General features: G+C 60.0%; 1 protein-coding gene across 1 annotated transcript in view; it reads left to right on the forward strand.

Moving 5' to 3' along the window:
• SCFD2 (sec1 family domain containing 2) overlaps positions 1 to 21,460 on the forward strand; it is a 356,231-nt gene that overhangs the window by 328,197 nt on the left and 6,574 nt on the right. The window contains exons 6-7 of the mRNA XM_062198835.1: positions 7,243 to 7,388; positions 16,556 to 16,690. Coding sequence (XP_062054819.1) covers positions 7,243 to 7,388; positions 16,556 to 16,690 — 281 coding nt within the window. The remainder of the gene's footprint in view (positions 1 to 7,242; positions 7,389 to 16,555; positions 16,691 to 21,460) is intronic.

The following is a 21,460-nucleotide window of genomic DNA, read 5'->3' on the forward strand; positions in this document are numbered from 1 at the left end:
AGATGTTGCTGGGCTGCCTGGTCCTGCAGGCGTATTTGCACTGCTGCCTCCGCACCTGCGGAGGAGCCCTTGCCTGTGGCATGTGCTGAAGGCAGGACTCGGCCCAGAGTGACCGGTTCACAGGGCAGGACTGTGGCACCTGCGGGGAGGTGCTGGGCGTGAGGTGGAGAAGGCCAGCACCACTGGCTGGGCGGTGTGGCCGTGGGGCCTCAGGCCTGTGGAAACGCCCATCATGGAAAAGCACGCGTGATCACAGAAATGTTTGTGCCAGAGCAGAGGTTTGTATTCCAGGGCCGTGGGCTGCGCGGAGCGCCCTACGTAGATTTCAGGCGGGCTTAAGTAGCGCCCCTTGCCCCGAGCCCACAGCGAGTCGCATCCCTTGCGGGCGGCTGGCTCCCAGGCCATCCCGCAGGCTGTGCGCATCCTCCCGAGCCCCGCAAGCTGGCCTCGTGTGCTCTGAGCCTGCTGATCCAGCAGAGTTCCGATTTTCATGGATGTTTTCACATACTGGTGAAATGCAAATTCAGGCAGAAACGTGTCGTGCTACAAACGCGAATGAATGCTTTGGGGAGGCTGGTGGAGAGGAGGCGTTTTTCAGAACACTTGTGAAATAGCTGAGGACATGCCAAGTGTGCAAGGCTGGGAACCCCGCCTCAGCCTCTGCCGCAGGTCCTCGGACGGCTCGTCTGCACACATGCCTGGGTGACATCTGTGTCGCTGTTAGACATAGGGTGGTGTACACATGCGTGTGACATCCATGTCGCTGTGTTATAGGTATGGGTGGTGTGAACACATGGTTGTAGGTATGGATGGTGTACACACGTATGTGACATCTGTGTCTGTGACATAGGTATGGATGAGGTACACACACGTGTATGAGACATCCATGTTGCTATGCTACAAGTATGGATGGTGTACACCTGTGTGTGTGTGTGAGAGAGAGAGAGAGAGACATCCGTGCCACTGTGTTACAGGTGTGGATGGTGTGCACACGTGTGTGTGTGACACCCATGTCTCTGTGTAATATGTAAGGGTAGTGTGCACCTGTGTATGTTTGTGTGTGTGTGACATCCGTCCCACTGTGTCACAGGTAGGGTGGTGTGCACCTGTGTGTGTGTGTGTGACATCCATGCTACTTGTCACAGGTAGGGTGGTGTGCACCTGTGTGTGTGTGTGTGTGACATCCATGCCACTTGTCACAGGTAGGTGGTGTGCACCTGTGTGTGTGTGAGTGTGACATCCGTGCCACTGTGTCACAGGTAGGGTGGTGTGCACCTGTGTGTGTGTGTGTGACATCCGTGCCACTGTGTCACAGGTAGGTGGTGTGCACCTGTGTGTGTGTGTGTGACATCCATGCCACTTGTCACAGGTAGGTGGTGTGCACCTGTGTGTGTGTGTGACATCCGTGCCACTGTGTCACAGGTAGGGTGGTGTGCACCTGTGTGTGTGTGTGTGACATCCGTGCCACTGTGTCACAGGTAGGTGGTGTGCACCTGTGTGTGTGTGTGTGACATCCATGCCACTTGTCACAGGTAGGGTGGTGTGCACCTGTGTGTGTGTGTGTGACATCCGTGCCGCTGTGTCATAGGTAGGGGTAGTGTGCATACGTGTTACAGGTATGGTTGCGTTGCCCACACACCTCCAGTGTGCTACCACTTGCTAAGCTTTATCTGGTTAGGCTTTTATTTTGTCAGCTCTGTATTCCTTTGCCAAACAAGGACTGAGAGCCTGAGAAGACTCTGTTTTAAGTCCATCGTTTAAGGGGGGAGGAGGAGCGTTGTCAGAGTGACGGATGGATGGAGGAGGTTGTGACCTCGGGGCCCTGCCCTCCAGCCGTGCCCCAGCCCGGAGCCAGCCTTTTCTCTGGCTGCCCAGGAGCCAGTGCTGTGGACTCCCTGCTGTCCGCCCACCTGCTGGTTTGGCGCTGCCGGCAGCAGGCTGAGGCTGCACAGGGGCCCGACAGTCTCAAACCCGAGGCCGAGAGAAGGGTGAGGACACCAGGGTTGACCGGGTGAGAACACAGCCTTGTGGCCAGGCTTAGACTGCGTGCTCTACCCTGGCTTTTCCCAGACAGAGGGGAGGGGCCTGGGGAAACCTCTAGAACCAAGAGAACATTGGCAGTGGCCGGAGATGGCTGAAATCCCAGTGGAGCCATGCCCTCCTGCGCCCCGCCGTATCCCGCCACACAAGTGTCCTTCATGCCTGACCTGCGTGTGTGCACCTGCGTGTGTGTGCTCTAGGCCTTAGGTGCTTTGTTTCCTGAGGAGCTGAAGACGAAAGCCTACAGGCAGACGCCCCAAGCACGAGAGAGCTGCACGCCTGTGCAGTCGGCAGCGCAGCCCTGTTCAGTCTCCACTCTGTGTCAGCTGCTGTGGCTGCGGGCGTGGGTCCCGGCAGTGGCCAGAGCCAGGGAGACACAGCCGTGCCTCTGCAGAAGCACGGGGACTTCAGGGAGTGGGGAGAGGTGACGGGCACCAGAGCTCTGTTCTGTTGCTCCAGCGAGTAACTGGACCCCCGTCCAAGAATCCCTAAGCCCTGCAGAGAAAGAAACGGGGGCATGAGTCACCCCTGTTTTCACAGAACACGGGCGCCCTTGGGGAAGGGACACCTTTGCAAGGACAAGAAGCAGCTGAAGTTCACAGACATCGTGTATTTAACTGAGTGGTGTGAGGGAGAACCGGCTGGGGCCGAACGCTTAGGGGCCCCTGCACAGGGCTGCCGTCCCGTGAGCTGGCCTAATGGGACAGGCAGCTGGGGACAGGGTGGAGGTAAAGGAATTCAGCTCCTCACAGGCAGGGGCTCAGGGCCTGGGACGCCTCTCCCCTGGTGTGGGCAGAGGCACTTGCCACTGCCTGCATGTTAAAAGCCTGCCTTCCGTAGTGACGTGGATTAAGGGCATTGTTAGTTGTTTGTGCCTGCGGTCTTGGCACATAGGAAGGATGGCAGAACACGGTGGCCAACAGGCCCCAGGGTGATGCCCTTGGCCTTGCCACTGGCCAGCAAGGGCGCTGAGCTACTGAGCTCTCCCTCTGCAGAGTGGGAGTGCTCGGGGTGCCCACCGCCTGGGGTTTCTGGGGAGGCAAGTCGGCAGGTGACAACAAACGTCTCAGAGCAGCTCCCAGCACAGCGTGAGCACGCAGTGAGGCCAGAAAACAGTTCACCCCGTGCATTAGCCTTCACGCCCACATTGCCTCTTATCTGGTAAGTGCAGTGCGAACTTGGGGAGGATTTGAGTGACAGGAGGCAGTGGACGTATGTGGGGGGACTCCGGTTTGCAATCCGAGGGGCCCTGTGAGCCCTGGCTCTCCAGGGACGGCGATGTGTGTATTTCTAACCAGTGTGTGTAACTTCCATCATAGCGTAGCAGCAGACACCCGCGCCCCGGTCCGTGACTTATTTCAGAACAGAAATAAGGATAGAGTGCGAGTCGCAGTGCGAGTCCTGCATGAGGCGAGCGGCAGAACAAAGCAAAGTAGGCGAAGGCAACAGCAGCGCTGGGCGGTCCTGCCCGAAGGAAGTGGGGAGGGGACCCAGGCGGGATGGCCGGGGCGGGGAGGGGGAAGTGCGTCCCTCGGTCTTAATGGGGACTCTAACTTCCCTGTCACCTACATCACGTGGGGTGGGCCCAGACACAGGGTCGGGGCCCTTGCTGATCGATTGTCTGGAGCCAGGAGGGAGTTGGGGTGGAGGAGTCTGGCTGTGGGCGAGCGCTCTCCAGTGCAATCCTGACAGCTGTGCAAAAGGGGAAGCCTGCAAACTGAGGGAGAGGAAGGAGACGCTCCCTCCCCGCTCACCATCTTCTCGGAGTACGCCATCCCTGCCAGGGGGGAGCAGCCCCGCCCTACAGCCCTGTCCCTACAGCCCCGTCCCTACAGCCCCATCCCTACAGCCCCGTCCCTACAGGCCTGTCCCTACAGCCCCATCCCTACAGCCCTGTCCCTACAGCCCCGTCCCTACAGCCCCATCCCTACAGCCCCGTCCCTACAGGCCTGTCCCTACAGCCCCATCCCTACAGCCCTGTCCCTACAGCCCTGTCCCTGCAGCATCACCCTACAGCCCCATCCCTACAGCCCTGTCCCTACGGCCCCATCCCTACAGCCCCTGTCCCTACAGCCCTGTCCCTATAGCCCCGCCATACAGCCCCGCCCCTACAGCCCCATCCTACAGCACCGTCCATACAGCCCCATCCCTACAGGCCTGTCCCTACAGCCCCATCCCTACAGCCCTGTCCCTACAGCCCTGTCCCTACAGGCCTGTCCCTACAGCCCCATCCCTACAGCCCCGTCCCTACAGCCCTGTCCCTGCAGCATCACCCTACAGCCCCGTCCCTACAGCCCCGTCCCTACAGCCCCATCCCTACAGCCCCCGTCCCTACAGCCCCACCCTACAGCCCCATCCTACAGCCCCACCCTACAGCCCCATCCTACAGCACCGTCCGTACAGCCCCATCCCTACAGGCCTGTCCCTACAGTGGGACTTGGGCACATGCACACAAGCCATCCTTCTGGGGAAGACTGATGTAATTATGGAGACCTCCTAGGCGGGTGGAGATGAGCCCCCTCGGCCTGGTGCCCCAGCAGCACGCGCGTGGGAGAGCACCAGCTCTGAGGAGAGCAGGCCGGGCAGACAGGGCTGATGGTTTGGGCGAAGTTGCCCTGGCACAGGTGGCTTGAACAGTGGACACAGCTGACAATTTTTCACGAAGGTTTTACCTTATTTGTGCATTTTGGACTTTTTCTTTTGCTTCCAGCTGTCTTTGACGGTAACATGCGAATGTTTGCCAGTAACATGTGACTATTTCCGTCAAATGACCCGTTCTTATCTTGACCTAAATCTTCACAATTCTATGGCTCTTGCTTAATTAATTTCAGTATACAATGTGCAATTTCTGTGTTCCTGCTAGAATTTTCAGAACATGTGATCTATCTGATTATTCTATTCCATTGAACCTAATGGATGAATATCCTACTGTTCACATTCCAAATAATCAAAATTGACTGTGTGGAAAATTAGCTCACTCTGCTCTTTAGAAAATGAATTACTTCAAATAAAAAGTATCACCCTGTTAGCTGGATTGTCTTTTAGAGGAACTGAATTACTTAGCGTGGTACTAGCATTGGTTATGTTTCCTTCCTCCTGGTTTGAAAGAGTAAGACACAGTGCACCGCTCTCAGGTGGAATGGATACGGTGTCTCACACCTTACCTGGCTCAGCCTGAGGGCTTAGGGAGTGAAGCCGCCTGGTGAGCGACAGCCGGCAGCCTCCAGGCTTTCTCTGGGTCCGGTGCTGCCTGTGGTGCCAGCCGCTGCATCTCAGCCGGCGCGGCAGTGCCAAGGGCAAGCGTGGTGGCGTGATGGGCACCTGTACATCCTGGGTTCTGAACCTGGGTCAGAAGGAAGTGACGAGCATGCTCCCCAGAGAGCTGCGCCTGTTCTCCCCACCAGAGTCTGCCTGCACGTGGGCTCCCTGGATCCACTCCATCAACTTCCTCCTACCCCCACCCCGGTCCCGCGACCCCACCACGCAGGCTCTCTTGGCCACAGGAAGGCTTCCTCTCGCCGGGCTTGGCCACAGCGGACTTGTTTATGGCAGGGAGTCCGACAGTTCTGGAAACCAGGAGACAGGGACTGCTGGGGAGCTAGGAGCTGCCACCCTTTAATTAACACACACAGCATCGCAATTCCGAGGGCAGGCTCAGCCCCTCACATGGGCTCTGTGTGTCTGATGTAGCCAGTTCGTCCGTGTTTCTGGTGCCTCCGACACTTTTCATTATAGCTCACGCTGGCCTGGATCTTCCTCCGCTCCCTAAACAGTCCCTCTGATCATCAAGCTCCACAAGCTTAGGACCCGGGGGTGTACCCAAGAGAAAGAAGAGCGTGTGTCCACTTGCAGAACCAGCAGTATTCCCACTGAGCAAACGGTGAAGCGGCCCCAGTGTCTACGGGCTGATGGGGGACCCTGTGGAATGCTGGGGAGCGGTGAAAAGAAGGGAAGTGCCGATCCGTGCTGCAGCCTGGACGAGCCCTGAAACCATCCCCATCAGTGAAGGGAGCCGATCGTGAGAGGCCACGTGCCCTACAATAGCTCAGCCCCTGGGGACACGGACTAGGCGCAGGGAGCCCGTGAGTCGGTGCCCGCAGGCAGCAGGGACATCCCCGGTGGCTGCTGTCCGGTGTGCGGTTTCTGTCGGCCTGAAGCAGTGCTAAAATTGATTGTGGTGCTGACGGCTGTGCGAGGCTGCTGGATGGTGCACCTTCAGTGGGTGAACTGCAATGTGCGACTTGTATCTCGGTGTCACTGTTGCTTTAAGAAAAGAAGCCCCCAGGGTCCGCATCCAGGCCAGGCTCTCTGGGAGGGCTCCGGTGTGCTGTCTTTGGACAGACACCCTCAGCAGGCAGTCAGGCAGCAGGGAAGGGGGACAGCTCAACAGGACACGAGCCCGTGTTGCAGGCAGCAGGGCTCAGGGATGCCCGGCCCCTCGGGAAGGCTACAGCCCACAGCTCAGAACCGGCCCCCGAGGGGTGAAAGAGCGGGGTCGTTCCTGGGAGTGTTGAGTCCCTGCGCATGCAGTGCGGTGCCTATGTGGCTGCGTGTGCTTCTACAACCTGGGACGGCCAGGATGGTGCAGATGGACTGGGTGCTTGGGAACGGTACCCCACGCCTGCAGGCCCCACTGGGGCTGAGCGAGCAGAACAGGGAGGGCTGCTTCACCTGCCCCTCGTCCCCTCATCTGGAAACAGGGTGAGGAGAGGATGGAAGCCTAGGGTATCTGATGGAGTTGAGAGCACCGACTTGCAACCTCTCCCTCCCTCCCGCCCACCGTATCCGCGCTCATTCCCCTTCTGACAATACAGAGGCTAAGCCCCCGTTGTAAGTTCCAGAGAGAAAGGATGACCGTCAAGAGCAGTCCTTTGGTCTGAGCGGTACCCCACGCTCGGTTAGCACAGCCCCGGCCAGCTCGCTCCAGCTGCCGGCTGCACCCAGGCCAGGGGGCTGCTCGTAGCCTTCCCCCAGCTTCCCAGGGCCGCGGAAGCCGAGCGCCCGTGGCTGCGAGCCCAGGCCGTTCTGAGCTCCACTCCTGCCCAGAGCGGAGAGACTCTGAGTGTCGCGTTGCTCATGGAGGCTTCAAACAGCCCCGTTGGTGAGCAGCCAGGGAAAGCTGGGTTAAAAGCATCCTAACTGTTCCATCAATGAGAACTTCTTAGATTTGCTCACCCCCAAAATCTCTCTGAATCGTTTCAGGCTGTGACTGTTCCGTGAACCTGACTCCCCACAAGTCCAAGTTGGCCGTGGATGAGCTCTTTTCTTCGCTCCGGGATCTGGCCGGGGCGCGGCGTCTCATGAAGCAGTTCAAGTCCGTGCACGCCCCTGGGAGCCATGGCCACCAGGCAAGTGCACACCCGTGCCGTCCATGGATTGTTGGGTCCACAGTTGGCTCAGGGTCCAGAGACGGTGGCCACGCGCGAGAAGTTTCGGTGTTAACATCCCCAGAAGGAGAGGTTGGAGCCGGATGGACTCCACGTTCCCTTTCAGTTCAGAGTTCTGGGTTCCATGGGGTCTGATAAAGGCTGGCGCACAAGTGTGGATCTGTGCCACACCGGGCGCGAGGGAACTCCAGCTCCGGGGCTTCCCAGGAACGAGGCCACTTCTGTGGCCGTGGGGTTCTTCCCCTCCAAGGGTCCTAGTGAAGTGGGGTGCATGTGTTAGGGCTCTGGGGAGAGCTGGTGGTGCTGTGCTAGGGACCATGGAATGGCTGTGTCAGCTGGAGCCGCCAGGCCAGGCTGGGTTCTCCTTCTCCCGTGCCTTCAAATCACAGATGGTCTGCGAAGGGCACAGCTGTATCCAGCATCTCCTCCCACTCCCCCAGCCAGCAGGTGGGATGGGCGTTGCTGTCAGACCCAGGAAGGCACTCGGGTGGCCCACACGGACCCCTCCCGCCGCACGCTGGTTCTCCTGGAGGTCCTGGAAGCATTGCTTGGCCCTGTCGGCCACTGCTGTCCCCATCATGACACGGAGCGTGGAGGCTGGCGTCCCTCCTCCCAGGGAGCTGAGTGCCACCACCGGAACACACAGAAGTCACCCCGTAGTTAGCCGCGTGCCATTTTTATATTAAAAAAAAATCAGCCACCTTAAATACCGTGGTATGGACTGGCTCTGAGGGAGCCGACAGCCCTGGGGAGGCGTGAGGAGACCCACGCCACGGATGCCAGCGAGCAAGGGGCGGCTGTGGTTGGCAAAGAGAAGGCAAACCGGGAAGTGACCAAACCACGAAAAGTGGACGTGGTCTCAGCCATTTTGTGATCATCGTGTGATGGGTGTGGCCAGCTTCACGGCCCCCGTGCACGCTGAGTAGGCAGTGGGGGTGGCCGGGGCTGTGTTTTCTCGCCACCGCCACCCTCATTTCTCCCTGTCCCACGGTGAAGTCCTTGGGAAGATGGACATGCCCCTTGGTAATATGAACACACGCCCCAAAATCCTAAATGTGGGGGGTGGGGAGTGGGGTCGTGTGTGTGTGGTGGGATTAAGTAAATAGCAACACTGACACAAGGGGAGATGGAGGACCCCTATCTTGGGGGGCTGGATGGGGACTGCTCCAGCCCCCCTCCCAGGGAGTGCTCCCTGGGCCTCAGCAAAGCAGAGGCATGTGCCCATGAGGTGGCAAGGAAGCGGCTTGGTGATCATTCTGTAGAGCATCATTCTGTTGTTGTTGTTGTTGTTGTTTGTTTTGTTTTGTTTTTTTAAGATTTATTTATTTGAAAGAGTTACAGAGAGAGAGGAGGAGGGGGAAAAAGAGACAGAACTTCCATCCAATGGCTCTCTCCCCAAATGGCCACAGAGCTGGGCCAGGCCAAAGCCAGGAACCAGGAGCTTCTTCCAGGTCTCCCTCGTGGGTGCAGACACCCAAGCACTTGGGCCATCTTCTACTGCAGAGAGCTGGATCGGAAGTAGAGCAGCCGGGACTTGAACTGGTGTCCATATGGGATACCAGGGTCACAGACAGCCCCTTAACCCACTGCACCACACAGCAGCCCCTCATCATTCTATCTTTGTAAAAATGTAATGAAATTAAAAATGGGCAGGTACGTGTATTTAACAAGTCTTTGGAAATTTAGAAAAAACAGATAGTGATGGCCCCATGGGGGGATGGGAGCAGTTGGGAGAGTCAGGAGGAAGATTGGTTTCTTGCTTTCTGGTTCCATAAATAAAACAAACCCTTCTGAAGGGATTGTGGGTAAATGTTTTCCCACGTAGGGTTCTTCGGTATTTTTCCAACTTAAGGAATTGTTAAGTTGCCGGCATCAGCCGAGGCTCAGGCTGTGCCTTGTTCCCTGCATCAGCACAGTGGTGGCACTGGGCCACAGGTGCATCCCTGCATCACTAGCACGCACAGGAGGGCTTAGGGTAGGGCAGGGGCTGGGGGGAGGGGCGTGCCCGAGTCCGGGCTGGGGATGCTGAGAAGGTGGGTCCTGCCCGGGGGTTTCCCTCGGCCTCTCCTCCCATTCTGGACCCCAGTGGCTCCAGCAGGTACCTGTGCTTCCAGCCAGCCCCCGGGGTCCCTGCCCCATGCTTCTAGGCTGTGTCCTGGCTGTCAGCCCTGCAGCCCAGCCTCCCTCGCGGTGCCGCCAGGGCTGCCCCGTGGCCTCTGCTAGGCCCAGAGGAGCCTCTTACTTCCTCTCTACCCATTCCTGATTTCAGAAGATGGGTCGGACGGAGCCAGGTGCAGACAGCAGACGCCACCCTGCTGGCTTCACGGACACTCAGAGCTGAGTACCCATCAGTGCTGTGGAGAGCCGAGGCCTGGGCTGGGGGCTGGACCTGCAGGGCCGAGTCCCAGGACAAAACCCTGCTCCTCCGGGGGCGTCGGGGCGGTGGGGACCCAGAGGCCACCCCTGCTGCTCCTGATTTGAAGGCCACGGCCGCAGCACCTGAGCTTGTCGGTGTGGCTCTGTGGGGTCTTAGCGTGGCGACGGGGGGAGGGTGGATGCTGGACAGTGGCTGTTATCTAGGTCAGCGCTTCGTGTGTCCTTAATTCTTACTAAGCAGGAGGTCAGCATGACAGTGCACAGAGTGTGGAGCCAGAGCGTGTGGAACCCCTCCCCGCTGTGTGACCTTGGGCAGGTCACCTCACATCTCTGTGCCCGGTGCCACCCCTGCAAGGAAGGAGCCTCAGCAGAGATGGGGGAGTGCCAGCACAGCAGTGTCACCCTTTGCTGGGATGGCACGGGCAGCTGCCCTCTGGCCTGCTGTGCCGAGCGCCCTACTGGCTGCCGGGTGTGCTACGAGGCTGCCGGTCCACTCTGTGCACAGAAGCTGCAGGTGTAGCCATCCTGCAAGTCCCCGCTGCAGGAGGCCGCGGCATGGGGTGGGAGGTCGCAGCTGGGTTGGTTGGGGCAGGTGCTTCCTGCACGGTGTTGGATGGATGCGCTCCCTGAGCCCGGCTTTCCTGATGGGCGGGCTGCAGAGAGGGGCGAAGCTGGCGTCTACAGCGGCAGCACTGAGCTGGCAACCACAGCACGGCCAGCAAGGACAAGGTCAGAGGCCCCCGGGGCCGGGCTGTGGTGCAGCTCAGGGTTCCTCGCAAGCTGCCGCCCCAGGCCAGCTCCATGTGCGGGGAAGGGAGACTCGTTCCTTAAAGCCGTCTCTGACTGCATAACGCCAGAAAGCCGAGCCGGGGCCGCACCTGAGTGGCTGGTGACAGCCACAAGTACTTTACTGCCCAGATCTTGCTGAAGTCCGGTGTGTTCGGCGGCCTGGAAGAGATGGAGCCGTCTGAAGACGATGGGGAGAGAGAAGCTCTCTGGTACAAGACAAGTATGAGAAACCTCCACGCTTTCACATGGCCCGGCCATCGGGGGGTCTCCGCGGGCTCTTCCAGACCTCAGCCTCCGGAGGCCAGCACACAAGCCCACATGATGACCTCGGTGGCTGGCCCCCTTCCTCCGTAAAGACAGCCGTCGGGAGTTATGACACCAGCACCCCAGTGTAGACGCACACATCGGAACACTGCTGGGAGCTGTACGGTCACTGCTGTCCCCTGGGATTTAAAACTGTAATGCATTTCCAGGGACCTCTGGAAGCAAGGTGACGCTGCGTGTCCCACCAGGTGCTGGGGGCTACAGAGCACCCCCACTTGATAGCAGTCTGCCCAGCACAGACTGGGCACTGCCGTCGGGGGAGCCGCGGAGTGGGCCCCAGGAGCATCCTGCCTCCACAGCTATGCAGGAGCTGTTGGGTGCAGGCCTGGAGGTCACGGCTCAGGTGCAGGAGTGCTGGGGCCCTCTGGGAGCCGGTGTCCCCTGCCCACAGCATTCCCCCGGGTACTGTGCACAGTCACTGTGCTCTGGCCTCCGTCAGATATTCACGGCTCTCCACTCTCCACGGGGCAGCAGCTGCAGGGCCAGCCACGGTTGACATTCTTCCCTTATCGGGTTTCCCGGGAAACAGAGCTGGAAAGTTAACCAGAGGTCAGATTCCTTTGCAGAAGAGAAAGGGGGAAAGACAGGCCGGTAGGGAAATCTTTCATTAACGCCTCGGCGCAAACCTCACATTGTGTCTGTGGCTGGGGCCGCACCATGCCACGTGGAGCCCGGGCGGCACTTCCCCTCCCCCCACACACCCAGGCTGCATTCTTAGGTGTTCTCGCCGGTGGATGTGCATTTGCCACTTGGTCTGGCCAGTGAACTCCCGTGGGCAGTGACAACCCAGGCCAGGCCCGTGAGCTGCCACTCTCCTCTGGGGAATGGTGGGGCCGAGGTGGGCAGGGACCTGGGTCACTGAACGACTGTGCAGGGTGCACACCCTGGGCTGCCAGCCCACGCCAGAGGTGACGACAAGCGCAGCATAAACGACCAGCAAAGAGTGATTTAGCAGTGTTTCTTGTTAACTTTTATTTATTTATTGTTGTTTCGCTGGAAAGGCGGAGAGAGAGATCCCCCCTCCGCTGGTTCTCCCCACAGACACCTGCGCCATCTCCATCCAGTCTCACATGGGGGTGGCAGGGACCCAAATGCTGGAGCCGTCATTTGCTGCCTCCCAGGGTGTGCGTTAGGAGGAAGCTGGAGTCAGAACACAGCCAGGACTGAACCCAGGCATTCCAGTGAGGGATGCAGGTGTCCCAAGTCGTATCTTAAGCATCGTGACAAATGCCTGCCCCAGGTCGTCAGACTTTGAAATTCTTCCCCCTGCCCCAAACCTCGCCCCCTCCTGCTGACCCTGTCTGACATGGGAGAGACGTAGCGGGGATCCCAGAGGAATGACACCTGTGTCCCCCTCATCTCCGTCTCCCTGGCCCTCGCTGGGCACCGGGGAGCACCTGGCTGAATGGAGAATCCCATGGCAGTCTGGGGCTCACCTCGGGGAAGGTACTGCCTGGGCCATTCGTGCCACTCGGACCCCAGCAGCACTGGGGCAGGGCACCGCCACCAGAAGTGACCGCTGGCAGGAAGGGCGCCAAAGCTCTCATGGAAACGCGACCTGGGAACTGCCCTGGGCTTGAAGCAGTCTCCCGGCCTGTGTTCTTCAAGCCCATGGGACTGTCGGGCTGTTTTGTGCGCAGTTGTTCCAACCAGAATTGGGTTTAACTGGGGAAATGTATCAGCTGCTTTTTAATTAAATTATTTTTTTAATTTAGTCACAAGGTAGCGAGAGACAGATCTTCCACCTGCTGGTTCACTCCCTAGATGCCCGCCACAGCCAGGGCCGGGCCTGGCCAGAACCAGGGGAGCTGGGGCCTGGGTCTCCCCGGTGCACTGGCTGTGATCCGTGCGCGCGCATGAGCAGGGAGCTGCAGCGCGCTCCAGTGCAGGGTGCGGGGCCCCAGCGATGGTGACCCTCCGCAGCACAGCACCTGCTGTCAGCGTTGTTCTTGGAGAATGCACGTAATCCATTCACTACGCGTTTGCTTCCAAAGAGAATTCCAGAAACAAACAAGTGCCAAATGGCATCAGCGAGAAGGTAGTGTCTGGGATCCCATGATGTAGAAGTTCAGAGGCGGGGGCTAGCGCTGTGGCACAGCAGGTTAAAGCCTTGGTCTGAAGCGCCGGCATCCGGTATAGACTCTGGTTCAAGTCCCGGCTACTCCTCTTCCGATCCAGCTCTCTGCTGTGGCCTGGGAAAGCAGTAGAAGATGGCCTGAGTCCTTGGACCCCTGCACCCGCGTGGGAGACCCGAAGAAGCTCCTGGCTCCTGGCTTCGGATCGGCCCAGCTGCAGCCGTTGTGGCCAATTGGGGAGTGAACCAGTGGATGGAAGACCTCTCTCTCTGCCTCTACCTCTCTCTGTAACTCTTTCAAATAAAATAAATCTTTAAAAAAAGAAGAAGTTCAGAGGCGGAGTCTCCTGGAGTGGTGAGAGCCTGACTGCAGGAACAGCCAATCAGCGGGAGGGGCGGGCCCCGTCCTCAGGTGCGCCGGGCAGCCCTGCCTCAGAGCCCGCCATCAGCTGTCAGCCAAGCCCAGCTCGACCCCACCCACACGTCTGCCGCAGCACCCCTTGTCGGTCTCAGCCCGGCCGCACACCTGAGTCCAGGAGGAGGGCTTGGGGCTCAGACAGCGGGATCCCAGCCGGCTCATCTCCACGGGGAATGCCATTCAGAAATTGTTGTCATGTGAAAGATAGGCAGCGAATGGTGCCCCAGAATTGTAAGAACTGAGCACCATAGGGGTGCCAGGCAGTGAACCAGCACAAATCTGCATCGTCGTTCTGGGTTGTGTGGTGTGATTTCTGTCTGTGTTTGCACCTCCCTTCTCGCTCCAATACTCACCCACACACCTTAAGTAATCAAGACAGCTGAGGCTCCCAACAGCCCCCACAGTGAGTCGCCAGAGGACGGCCCTCGGGCACAGCTCTTCCCAATCTCCGCTCACCCCGGGGAGCTCGGCTCGGGGCCCCCTCCTGGGGCTTCATCTGCCAAGGTGCAGCTGGGAGCCTGAACCAGGTGGGGAGAGAGTGACCCCTGCACCCCGCCTCCCTGACCGCCCTGGGCCCGTGTCCCGGCCTTGCTTGTTCCCTGTGGTCCCAGGCCGGGGCGGGGGGAGGGCCCTGCTCCCGGAACTGCTGCAGCCTACGAGTGTTGCTCTAGGCCTGCTGGCGCTTGTTTAACATGACCAGTTTCTGGTGAGAAAACGAGCCCGTGCGTGCCTTTGTGCTCCGCATCGGACCAACAGAGGCGTGAAAAATCACAGCTCAGACGTTGAAGGGCTGACGAGCAGAGAAAGGAGAGGCAAGCGCTGGCCGACCCCGCGCAGCGGCCCTTCCTCACTCTTCCTCCCTCCCTCGGACTCAGCACCTCGCCCCCCACCCCCCAGGCCAGCATGGAGCTCAGCTCACTATGCAGCAGCACCCAGGTGGGCACTTACCAGAAGCCCTTAGTGAACATCACGCGCATCCGTGGTGCAGCCAAAGGATAAACTGGGAGTGGACCGTCCAGGGGGACGCACTTGCGGTTGTGATGGGTGGGGACACCGGCCCTCCCGCCGGTTACCCCAGGGCCTCATCGAGAGTGTTTTCAAACTTCCGGATTCCTGCCAGTCTAATAAGCTTTTTGAAAAGACCTCTCTGGATATAGCTTCGGCTTGAGCTTCTCCTATCATGAGCAGATCTGATCCATTCCTGTGCTGTTGATGTGCCTGTTCGATGCTTTGCCCGTCACAGCGGCACGGCCATGAGGTCGCGGGGTACATGGCGGCCTATTGGGCTGTAAGCATGAACGGGGTGGAACCCGCGTCCCAACACGTGCGCATTGTCCCTGATAAACAGACTCTCTGGGTTCCAGCTCAATGCTTTCTGTCTGCTTGCTTTCCTTCCTTAAGACTTATTACTTATTTGTTTATTTGAAAAAGTAACAGAGAAAGAGAAACAGAGGTGTTCCGTCTGTTGGTTCACTCCCCAGGTGGCCACAACAGCCAGGGCCGCATCAGGCTCAAGCCAGGAGCTTCATCCAGGCCTCCCACGTGGTGGTGGGGCCCAAACGTTTGGGGCACCTTCCACCGCTTTTCCCAGGCCATTAGCAGGGAGCTGGATAGAAGTGGAGCAGCAGGGACTTGAACCAGTGCCCATGTAGGATGCTGGAGTTGCTACACCACCGTTCTAGCCCCTGCCTGCATTATTTATGAGCTACCTTAAGTAAGAACATTGGAATAAAGGAAAAAGCCAGGTGACGCCAAGGATGAGGACAGCGGTACGGGTGAGACACGCCTGTGGCCGACGCAAAGACAAATGGCATTCGGAACAGGATGCAGAGGGCAGAGTGCGAGGAGGGAGACATGTGTGCTGCCGCTGCCCCGCCCACTCCGGGCTTGGTGGCCGATGTACGGGGCAGCCCAGACAGCAACAGGACCGTGCGTGAGATGGGAAGGCCGGGGAAGAGCTTGGCGGCAGCCGCTGAGGAAGGGGTGGGGCGGAGTGAACACGGCTGTGAGGCAGCTGCCTCCAAATATAGCCCAGGCCTGCACAGACGGGGAGGCGTTCAGCGCGGTCAGCAAATGGCAGGGGCTTCTGCGAGCTGACCTCGCCCTCCTGCGGAAGGTCTGCCTGCTCTCAGCCCCAACCTCGGTCTGATTCCTTTTTGTCCTCGGAGCATCTCTCCTGGCCCACCACGCACGCTTGGCGTTGCACTGTCAAGCAGAGGGAGGTGCCGCCTTAGCCTGAGTGTTGGCAACATGTTACGAGAGAGCATCCCTGTTCCTCGCAGAAGAGAGCAGGACTCTAGGAAAGTTCGGGAAGCTCTGGATGCCTGACTTGGTCAGCTGTGGCACAGGGGCTTTAACCAGTGCCCGCAACACCGGCGTCGCCGTGCAAGCCTCAGCTGCTCCGCTGCCAGGCCACTTCCTGAGTGTGCACCTGGGGGCAGCACCTGACGGCCCAGGCACCTGGTTCCCTGCCACCCCCATGGCAGGCCAGGATGGAGTTCAAGGCTCCGGCTGCAGCCTGGCCCCACCCTGCCTGTTGCTGGCATCTGGGAGGGAGCCAGTGGGTGCAAGAGATTTTTCTTTCTCTCTCTCTCTTTCTCTCTCTGGCTCCATCTTTCAAATAGATAAATAAATTTTTTTGTTTTGTTTATTTATCCCCCCCAAGGAAACCCTTTATTTAAGGAATACAGAAGTCATGCATTTCCTAAGTACAACTTTAGGAATACAGTGATTCTCCCACTGTACACACCCTCCCACCCCTCCCACCACCCTCCCACCCCTCCTCCTCTTCCAATTCCCAGTCCCATTCCCCACTAAGATCCATTTCCAATTAACTTCATACACAGAAGACCCACTCTATTCTAAGTAAAGAGTTCAACAATTTGCATGGAGAAAACAAAACAAAAATAAATAAATCTTTAAGTAAAGATTGAGAAGTTGGTGCTGGAGGTCTGGTAGGCGTGTTGGCGCCTGAAGAGGGTGTGAAAGGTGGACGCGGTGCTGGGGCCTGCGGGAGGACGTCCATCAGAGGCCGCCTCCCCATACGCACACGATGCCAGCCGCTGCCCCGCGTCAGCCTAAGCTTGATGTGGCCCCCGCGCTCCCCGGGCCCTGTGGCTCACCGCGTCGTACCCTTGTGCCTTGCAGGCGTCCTACAGGCCGCTGCTGAAGCAGGTGTTGGAGGAGATCTTCCATCCCGAGAGGCCGGACCCCGTGGACATCGAGCACGTGTCGTCGGGCCTCACGGAGCTCCTGAAAACCGGGTTCAGCATGTTCATGAAGGTACGGTGAGCACGAAGGGGGCACGCCCTGCTGGGGGTGAGCACGCTGACAGCCCACCCGCCCCCGCCAGGCCGCGTAGGCAGCGTTGGGTGTTTCGGGCCTTCTAAGCTCGAGAGCTGTCCAGCTTCACCTTGGTCACAAGCAGCCTGCCCTCCCGGCCTCGTCCAGCCTCGACTCCGGGCACACTGACCTCGCTGGTCAGCTGTGCCGGCCCGGCGGTGGGCACACAGCCTGCTAGGACAGTGCCATTGAAGACCCCTGCACGCGGCCCGGGGTCTCGTGTGACAGGAGCCCATCCGTGAACACTCCCTGGCCCGTTGCTCTCAAGCCCAGAACTTACCACGCGGGACCACGAGCAACGATGCTGGGCCCAGTGACCAGCATCACCCCGGGGCCCATATGAAAATGAGCAACATGGGCCCAGCAGACGCCTCGGAGCTAAAAGCTAGGATGTCTCTGGCTAGTATCTGGGGTGGGCCAGAGTGGCTGGCCGGCCCTTCCCGGGGGGATCAAAGGAGGAAAAAGTCCGCAGACGCGATCTATTTTTAACCCTCTGCCAAGTCTCTGCATTCAAAAGGATCCAAACAAGATTAGGGACCAAACTCCCCGGCGATGCCAGATTTCAGCCGCAATGGCTCTTGGAAGTAACAGAATGTTTTGCCAGCTTCAAAGCGTCTTTGAAATTGTGAATTAATCTCTGTAAGAGACCTGACCTTTCCCAGCTCAGTAAATGCATATTCCAGGAAAACGGGCCCACGGCAGAAGCCAGCGAACAGCCGCCAGACAGGCCGACTCTTGCCCCAGCCTAGAGGGGCTGGCACGGACACGCGGCGCTGCTTCCTGCCAGCCCCGGGCACCGCCCGCCTCTGTGGCAACGCCGACTGCGGCGGCGCCCTTCCAGCCTGCTTCCTAGTCTAATAAAGCAGAGAGGACCAGCTTCCTGGGCGTGTGCAGGGGCTCCTGGGCCGAGGGAAAGTGAGCCGAGAGCTGTCCAGCGGCTCCCTGTCCCGAGTGGCCCTTTGTTCCGGCTACTTCCTTTAAATAAATAGAGAGAGAGGTATATAATTTATTTGAAAGGCAGAGTGACAGAGAGGGAGGGAGATATCTTGCGTCCACTGGTTCAATTCCCAAATGGCTACAGTGATCGGTGCTGGCCAGGCCACAGCCAGGAGCCAGGAGCTTCATCCAGGCCTCCCGTGTGGGTGCGGAGGCCCAAGCACTTGGGCATCTTCCACTGCTTTCCCAGGCTCATTAGCAGGGAGCTGGATGGGAGGGGTGGAAGCAGCTGGGACTGGAACCAGTGCTCATAGGCGATGCCGGCACTGCAGGGGCAGGCGTAGCCCAGGGCGCACAGTGTCTGCTCGCTACAGAGCCTTCCCGGCTGGGCAGGGCCCCAGCCTCCCTCGGGCACACTCTTCTCCTACTCACAGGCTGGCCTCACCCCCGGAGAGAGACCAAAATAACCCTCGTGGACTTCCGGTCCACTCCCGCGTGGCTTCTGCGCCTCCCTGTGATCGGAAGCCGCTCTCTCCCCCTGCGGCCTTTGCCCCGGCAGGAGTTGAAGCAGTCCCTGGGCCAGCACGAGCCGCCGTGTCTCCCCTCCGTTGAGCCCTGCAGAGCTGGGGCTCCCGGGTGGCAGCGCAGCTCAGAGGGTGGCCGGCAAGGAAGGAACACGTATTCTGTTCAGCAGCAGCTGCCAGGATCCGTTCCTGCTCCAGGGGCCCGGGCCAAGGCCCTCTCCACCCAGCACCCTCGGGGCCTCGGCGCTGGCTCACAGGCCACCCCATGGGAAGTACGGGGACCCGGAGTATCAGCCGAGCAACTGGCCGAGTCGCTGTTCCTCTCGAGCTCAGCTTTGGCTGAGCCTCACCTGGCCCCAGTGATGGATCCGTGGTTGGCCCGGCCTGGTTCAGAGCCCCGTGACCAGACTGGTTCACCACGGCCAGGGGCTGCCACGTGCGCAGGGGAGACTGCTGTCTTTGGGGTGCACAGCTGCCTACTGAGGGGTCTGGGGCAGGGCTGGGGGAAGCTTTTGGTGGAAATGAAGTGTTTTGTGTGAAACCCCTGCAGGGAGAGGTGCACGCACCACGGAGGTCACGGAGTGCGGCTCCTCGTTCTCGCGTGAAACGGGACCCTGGGGCCGTGCGGGGGTCTGATCAGAGGAAAGCATCCCAGCATGCACCTCTGCTGATGAAATCAGCGAGGCCTGGATCTCGCCCTGCAGCGCTATTTATAGCCACGGTTGCTGTTTCCCTTGGTGCTGCCAGGTGGGGTTTGCTCTGTGTCTGGCATTCATTAAGTCCGCCCCACGGTTCTGGTGGGAGGAGCTTTGGTGCAGAGGGTCAAACAGACACAGAGCCTGGCTTTGGCGGTCTGTCATTTGTGTAGTGGTGAACGGTACCCAGGGCTTGCCAGGGAGTGGGATGGAGGGCCGCAGGCAGGGGCTAGGGAGGAGGGGCTGGACTCCCCAGACCCGGAGGAGTCGGAGCAAGGTGAGCAGTGAGGGGAACAGGGGCCAGCCGGCCACTAGGGTGGCAGGGAAGGTGGGGAGGGCAGAGGCAGCGAGGGCAGCGGGGGTGGGTTCCCCGGGCACACAGAGAGCAGGTGAGGCAGTAATGAGAGGAGGTCGTCGCTTGGTCGGGGGTGCAGGGCGTCCACCCTTGTCTGGGTGGACAAGAAGGTAACTGAGGTTGGTTGAGCTGAGGGACCCGTGACCACACCCACAGCAGAACCCGTGTGCCGTGTGCGGGCTGTTGAGCTGTGGAGGGGTCGGCGTCCACGGCCCAGGGCAGCGTGAGCGAGTGGCAGGCGGGGCATCACAGCAGGACGCAGGTGCACGGCAGGGGGTCCTGGCAGCCCGGCACCCCCCGCCGTGTGACCGGATGGTGTGACCGGGTCAGCACGCCCCCGGAGGAGCTGGCGCTCGGCTGCTGCTCGCGGAGAACCGAGCGCTCAGTTTTCAGAGACGGGCACTGGTGCAGACGCCGTCCTTCCCGTCACAGAGTTTGTTTCCTGATGGCAGCCAGGTGGCCCCGGCCAGGCTCTGCCGAGAGACCCAGGCTCCAGTGCCGGCCTACAGCTCTGCAGTCCAGGGACTTCGGACAGCCATGTTAGCCCCAAGCCTCCATGTCTGTCCCTGTGAGGCGAGGCTGCCCCTACCTGATAGATTCCGAGCATTGCAGAGGGGACACTGGCCCCCTCCCCGCCCCCAGCAGGAGTTCCCACACATCGCTTACATCAGCAGTGACTTGCTGTGGTCCTCCCCGCCTGCTCCCAGGAGCTAAGTTATCAGCCGACCGCATGAATGGGTCAGAAGCACAGCCGTCGACAGGAAGCGATCCATGGCAGGGCAGTGCCTGTCCTGGTGCCCGCGGGAGCAGCAGGGACCCTTCCCTCCAAATCCAAGCGACAGATTCCACCAGGACCTCCGGGCGCTCTCGTGGGGGCCCGCGCCCACACCCACGGAGAGGGTCCCGCACCTCTGCCAAGCTGGGATGGGATGGAGGAGATGCTAATGCAGTGAATGTTCTCAGCAAAGGCCTGGGAGACCAGGAGGGCGAGGCCCCAGCTCGCTGTCTGTGGACATTGGCCGTGACAGCCCTGATGCCAGAGTCGTCTGCAGTGCCCGTCACCCGGGCCTGCCTAAGGCGGGCTCAGCCACGCAGGAAGGAACCTGGATTTCCCACGGAAAAGACAGGGCTGTTGCACTCCCCGACAGCCTGCCGACTTCACACGCCCTCGGGGCCGTCTGATCTCGGTGGAAGCCATAGAGCCTACCCTAGCAGGCATTCCTGGGGCCCCGCCGCCCACAGCCACGGCGCCTGGCACTGCTTGCGGCTGCGTGTTTGTCTCTCTCCCGCCTTTCCGTCGGCCAGCCCGGCCCTCCAAGGCTGGGAGTGTAGTTGGGCTGCAGACTCCTTCGGGAAGCGTGTGTCTTTGGGAGCACACTGCACCACGCGCCATGGGGAGCCGGTTGCGGTCCTGTCCCAGCTCTCGGTGAGAAGCAGCAGTGGTGTGCAGAGCTGGCCAGCTTCTGGGGCCGTCCCTCAGCCAGGAGAGCCGGTGAAGCCGACAGAGTCTCCCAGACGCCCCTGCGAGAGCAAAGCTGGCTTCCTGTCAACCCGGGACCTGCCTCACTCGTTTCTGTCTTGTTCTCGCCCCAATTTCCTGAAAGGCTGCCTCCTGCCCGGCACTGAGATCGGCGTGGAGAACAGCAAGAGAATCCTGTGCAGCCTGTGCCCTCCGGGAGCTGCCCAGGGCAGCAGGCCCCTCTGGGAGGCCAGGGCTGAGGAGGGCGGGATCCAGGCGGGGCGCAGGAGCGCGAGGTGCTCCACCAGCCAAGGCTTGGCAGAAGGGGTCAGCAGGGCCTCGACTCGCTGCGTCCAGGGACACGGGCTGGGGGCACTTTGCAAAGGCGGGACGGAAGACGCCCGAGGTGCCACGTGACCCAACCTCAGTGTGATGGCGGGGCGGAGACCAGAGCCCACTGGTGTGCCCCTGCCAGTGCCTGTTAGCAAGATGGTGGCGACCTTGACGCGGGGAGAGGGCTCCACAGGGCCAGTTTCCTGTCCCCTGACCTGCGGCTGGTGGCTCGGGTTTGTGCTCTTTGGGAAAATGAGCCTGCGTGCTTGTGACAGATGCATGTTTCGATGCCTATCTCCAAGGAAACGCAAGCGGGGGAAAAAAGCGAATCTGGCACGTGAGTGTGGCATGATCGTCTGCAACAAACAGTGCGGGGTAGGGTGGAGGGAGAGCGGATTGTTAACGAGG

Source organism: Lepus europaeus, chromosome 8 (genome assembly GCF_033115175.1).
Source record: "Lepus europaeus isolate LE1 chromosome 8, mLepTim1.pri, whole genome shotgun sequence".
In the NCBI taxonomy this organism is placed as follows: Eukaryota; Metazoa; Chordata; class Mammalia; order Lagomorpha; family Leporidae; genus Lepus; species Lepus europaeus.